This window comes from Sapajus apella, unplaced genomic scaffold (genome assembly GCF_009761245.1).
Source record: "Sapajus apella isolate SASKATOON/1434 unplaced genomic scaffold, GSC_monkey_1.0 scaffold26, whole genome shotgun sequence".
Classification (NCBI taxonomy): Eukaryota; Metazoa; Chordata; class Mammalia; order Primates; family Cebidae; genus Sapajus; species Sapajus apella.
This window is the reverse complement of record NW_022436966.1, coordinates 438568-444228: the sequence shown is the minus strand read 5'-3', so window position 1 is coordinate 444228 and position 5661 is coordinate 438568. Positions and strand designations below refer to the sequence as shown.

General features: G+C 48.0%; 1 protein-coding gene across 2 annotated transcripts in view; it reads left to right on the top strand.

Moving 5' to 3' along the window:
* Nucleotides 1-4371, top strand: part of CCT7 (chaperonin containing TCP1 subunit 7) — a 17548-nt gene extending 13177 nt beyond the window's left edge. For both annotated transcript variants that reach the window (XM_032291723.1, XM_032291724.1), the window contains 5 exons: nt 677-865; nt 1500-1597; nt 1960-2092; nt 2872-3078; nt 4000-4371. In XM_032291723.1, the coding sequence (XP_032147614.1) occupies nt 677-865; nt 1500-1597; nt 1960-2092; nt 2872-3078; nt 4000-4221 (849 nt within the window). In that variant the 3' untranslated portion in view covers nt 4222-4371. The remainder of the gene's footprint in view (nt 1-676; nt 866-1499; nt 1598-1959; nt 2093-2871; nt 3079-3999) is intronic.
* Nucleotides 4372-5661: the final 1290 nt, after the last annotated feature.

Below are 5661 nucleotides of genomic sequence, written 5' to 3'. Positions count from 1 at the left end.
GTATATGTGCTGCCGAAGCGAGCACTTTTTTTTCCTTCGAGATGGAGTCTGTCTTTGTTGCCCAGGCTGGAGTGCAGTGGTGTGATCTCAGCTCACTACTTCCTCCTCCTCCTAGGTTCAAGCGATTCTCCTGCCTCAGCCTTCTGGGTAGCTGGGATTACAGGCATGTGCCACCATGGCCAGCTAATTTTTTTTTTTGTTTTTTTTTTGTATTTTTAGTAGAGTTGGGGTTTCATCATCTTGTCCAGGCTGGTCTTGAACTACTGACCTCAGGTGATCCCCCCATCTTGGCCTCCCAAAGTTCTGTGACGGCAGGCATGAGTCACTGTGCCCAGCCAAAGGGCTCTTAACTGTTGGGAATTCCATGAGTGCAGCACCTCAGAAGAGGCTAGAGCTCAGCCAGGTTAAACTGTTTCTCACATCTTGACAGCACCAGGTCTGGTTCTCAGCCTTGGGGTTACTTTCTGCTTTCGTATTAGGGGGTTTCAGGTGATTCCTAAGTCCATCTTACAGGGTCCTTGTTTGCTTGGACTGAGGAGTGGCTATTCTGTTTATCCCTGTTAATTCCCAGATAAATCAGGATGTTTTATTTGTGGGGGGCAAGTGGATGTATTTTACCCTACCATATATGTCAACTTTCACCCCAAAGCATTCTCATCCTTTTCTGGGTCTCCAGGATTATCAGGCGATTGTTGATGCTGAGTGGAACATTCTCTATGACAAGTTAGAGAAGATCTATCATTCTGGAGCCAAAGTTGTCTTGTCCAAACTCCCCATTGGGGATGTGGCCACCCAGTACTTTGCTGACAGGGACATGTTCTGTGCTGGCCGAGTACCTGAGGAGGATCTGAAGAGGACAATGATGGTAACCAGATTTTCACAGCCTGCTTCTTGGCCTTTGTGGCCCTGCAGGGTTTTCACTGACCCTTGGTATAAAAGAGTGTACTGTCAGGTTGGCGTGTGAATTGAGCTCTGTTTTCTTTTAAGTCTCTTTTTTCCAGGAAGTACTCCATTTCCATGTGTGTGTGCCCAGTAGCACAAACTGCTTTAGTCTAAGCAAAACAAGTCCAGAAATCTGGTTTGTGAGAGAACCTAGCAGTAGTGCTATGATTAGCTGGAGAAACTCAAATATTGATATTTCCAGCCAGATTTCTTCCCTTTCATGAGCATCACACAAAAGATACTTTTAGATTTAAAGTACTGCTCCTGAGTTCAATTGCTGGACCCAAAGCCACCCTAGTTTAGGGGTGGGAGTATAAGCTGAATCAAAGGGGTCCCTATCTCCTTTTAACTTGTCCTGTTTGATGTATTTTAGTTCTATTTTGTTTTTTGCTCTTTCAGAGAGAGGGAAGGGTTGCCTGGAAGTCAAGGGAAAGGGCGGGTTATCCATTGCAGAGGCTCTGGGGGCATGCATGGGAATTGGCTCTGAGACAAGGTGGCAGGAAGCTACCTGGCTTTGGGATCCTTCACTACTAGATCTTGCCTTCTTTGCTCCCTAGGCCTGTGGAGGCTCAATCCAGACCAGTGTGAATGCTCTGTCAGCAGATGTGCTGGGTCGATGCCAGGTGTTTGAAGAAACCCAGATTGGAGGCGAGAGGTGAGCCGTGGTCCCAGGCTGTGCTCACAAACCTGCCTGAGTCTGACCTTCTGCCATCTTTCAGCTGTGATATATAGCTTATACTCTTCTTTTTACAAAGTCTCACCTTTGGGTCATAAAGAACTCAGATATATATAACATTACAGGAAGGTCTAAAGTTTTAACTCCACAATCCTTTATGCCCTAGTAGTACAGCTGCAGACCTTTCCAAGAAAATGTCTACAGGTATAAGGTTGGGATTGGGCAATCTGAGTGAAGAATGTCAGAGCAGCTGCTGAGTGTTAGAAGGGCTGGCAGTGAGGACAGTACAGCAGGATGGTGGCAGATGAGTTCATGTGTGTACTGTTTAATCCTGGGCATAGGTACAATTTTTTTACTGGCTGCCCCAAGGCCAAGACATGCACCTTCATCCTCCGTGGCGGTGCTGAGCAGTTTATGGAGGAGACAGAGCGGTCCCTGCATGATGCCATCATGATCGTCAGGAGAGCCATCAAGGTACTGGGCTGATGGCCTCCTGCCTTCTCAGCCTAACCTATCCTATCTCCCTAGCTGATCAGACCTTGGATTTCTGTGGTGATTCCTTCTCTATATGACCTGCCCTTTCGTGGGTGGTGTGGTGAGCCCTGATTTGCCCCACAAATGGCAGAGAAACTGAGCCTCAGTTTCTCAAAAAGTAGGTCATCCTGCCTTGAAAGCTAAGACTTGTTCTTTTAGCCAGGCATGGTGGCTCACACCTGTAATTCTAGCACTTTAGGAGGTGGAGGTGGGAGGGTCTGGAGGCCAAGAGTTTGACACCAGCCTAGGCTGAACATAGTGAGACCTCGTCCCTACAAAAATAAAAAAACATCAGCCAGGCATGGTGGCATGTGCCTGTAGTCAGTCCCAGCTACTTGGGAGGCTGAGGTGGAAGGATCCTTTGATTCCAGGAGTTGGAGGCTACAGTGAGTTATGATCACACCACTGCACCCCAGCCTGGGCAATCGAGTAAGCAGAAGAAAAGGACTTGTTTTTGTTAGCAAACTGTGGAGCTAATGTAGTCAGATATTCTCGTGATTGTTCCAGTGTCTTTGGGCTGCAGATGATCTTGAAAATAGAAACCATAAGGCTCAGGTTGGGATATTCCAGAGAGGGGCCATGTCTGGGCTTCTGGGGTTTAGGATGGAGGAAGGAATGAAGAACCACTCTTTTTGGGCTAAAGGAACCTGCTGAGTGGCCCAGCATGGAATCCTGAACCAGAGGCTCTCTTACATTGAGAGGTGGTCTGATCTCTGCAGAATGATTCAGTGGTGGCTGGTGGTGGGGCCATTGAGATGGAACTTTCCAAGTACCTGCGGGATTACTCAAGGACCATTCCTGGAAAACAGCAGCTGTTGATTGGGGCGTATGCCAAGGCTTTGGAGATTATCCCACGCCAGCTGTGTGACAATGCCGGCTTTGATGCCACAAACATTCTCAACAAGCTACGGGCTCGGCATGCCCAGGTGGGTCCTTTCTCTCCCCAGGGTTCAGGGTTTTGGTTGGTGGGGCTAGATTCTGAATGTGAACTGTGCTTACTTAAGCTGTGCATGCTTGGCCCAGGAGATAGGCTGCAACTCCACCCAGCCTGTCTGCCTGACCAACTGCCTTCTCTGAGGGCAGAGGGAAAGCCATGGTGCCAGCACTGGGGATCCAGGGTTTCTTCATTGCTTCTGCCAAGAGTATGATTCCTCCTCATGGAACCACAGGAGGAACCCTGCAGGCACCTTCCTGGAAGCATGCACTGACCACAGGGAGTGGGCTTATCAGTGTGGTGGTGAAGCTCTCCAGAGCCTTGCTGACCTGTGGCCTTGCTGGGGCTTCACCACCAAGTGTGACCCTGGGCTAGTTACTTCAACCTTTCTGAGAGTTTAACTTCTCCATTTATTAAATAGATAGGTTTGTTAAGTGCTTAGCAACGAGTGAATGACCCTGCTTCTGGCATGTATTAGGACTTTTGCTTGAAGTCACTTTACCTCTGTGTCTTCCTTTCTTCATTTATAAAATTGGGCTTAATTGAAGCAATGAGATGAGAGAGATTGGATAGTAGTTTTGTTATTCTCGTTTATCTTGAGATCTCATTGTTTGATATATGTATAGTCCTCAGGTGACCTGAGGATGGGGACACCCCAAAACACAACAGCTTGCCTGGGAGGAGATCCCAGAGTTCTGGTGTGTATGTCCAGGGTTAGAGGGAGGAGTTGGCAGGAGTAGGGGTGTCCCCAGGTTCCTGACATGCTGCCACAGGAAGATGCAGTACTCTTCGGGGAAATGCCACCAAGTTGAGACAGTCTGAGGGTTCCTAGCAGTGTCTTTTGGAGTACCAGTTTACAAGAGGAAAGTTGAGTGCAGTTCCATATTACCTCCTTTCTTTTCTACTCTTTCAGGGGGGCACATGGTATGGGGTAGATATCAACAACGAGGACATTGCTGACAACTTTGAGGCTTTCGTGTGGGAGCCAGCTATGGTGCGGATCAATGCCCTGACAGCAGCCTCTGAGGCTGCATGCCTGATCGTGTCTGTAGATGAAACCATCAAGAACCCTCGCTCGACTGTGGATGCTCCCCCAGCAGCTGGCCGGGGCCGTGGTCGTGGCCGCCCCCACTGAGAGGCACCTCACTCATCACATGACTGGCTGGCTGCTGGGTGCACTTACTCTCCTTGGTGTGGTTACATGATTTTGCAATGAAGGGGTAGTCATTGGCCCACTCTCTTCTCACTGGAGGCTATTTAAATAAAATGTCAGACTTAGGATTAACTTTGTAAATTCTTTTGGCACAGTACTTATAAATGTCTGGCTATAGCTTAGAGTTTTAGCTGTGCGTGCACTTGTCCAGCAGGGAGACAAGAGCATCCTGGGGTGAGCTGCACTAGAGTGGCCCCTGTCTGGAAGTTTGACTATGGTTGCATTCTTTGTTCTGGAAGTGGCTGGATGATACAGAGTTGCTTTGCGGCATCATCTTATTTAGCCTTGGCCTAGTCAGGTACTGCTCCCAGGGTTTCTCTGGTTTGAGTAAATGGGTTACATTGCCTTGTCTGCCCCTTCTACCTCCATATTCTTTTGGTTTAGTCCTTTGTTCCCTCTTATTCAAGACTTAGAAGGGTGTTTTAGGGAGGCCTCATGCTCTTTAAACTCTGGTGATCCCTTGGAAGTCCACTAAGGAGATGACTGAAAGCGCCCACCTGGTCTTCTCAGTTTAGCCCCCCAGTGATCTTGGCCTTTCTGCTTTCTTATGGCCAATGAGAGTTTGCAATGCCTGGCACTGATGAGCTGGAAATCCAGCAGTATCTAACATCCTCCTCGTTTACACTGGTCCTGATAGCTGGCCTATACCCAGCTGTAGTTGGTCACTGTTAAAGTTGGAGGTAAATGATGTCACTGTCAGCCATTGAGACTTGCTAGCTAAAACTGGCAAGTGATTTTTTTTTTTTTTGAGACGGAGTTTCGCTCATGTTACCCAGGCTGGAGTGCAATGGCGCGATCTCAGCTCACCGCAACCTCTGCCTCCTGGGTTCAGGCAATTCTCCTGCCTCAGCCTCCTGAGTAGCCGGGATTACAGGCACGCACCACCATGCCCAGCTAATTTTTTGTATTTTTAGTAGAGACGGGGTTTCACCATGTTGACCAGGATGGTCTCGATCTCTTGACCTCGTGATCCACCCGCCTCGGCCTCCCAAAGTGCTGGGATTACAGGCTTGAGCCACCGCGCCCGGCCTGGAAAGTGATTTTTAAAAAAAATTATCTGAACCTAGCCACTCCTGGTTAGATGGACTCAAGCACATAGGTCCAGGCTTTGGAGTCTGGCTTTCCTCCTAACTTGATGGTCTTTGGGTAGACTGATTTTTCTGAGCCTCTGTTATTCTACCTTTATGACAGGGTAAGAGTAGCTAGCTCAAAGAGTAGTGACACTTAAATACTCATTTTACTTGATGTTAGAGAGACAGTTTAAGCCTAAAACACCTATTCTTTTTTCTGGTTTTAAGTATTTCAGGACTCTAGGAATCAAGTCAGGGGCACAAGGGCATTTTATAAAATGGGAAAATCAAG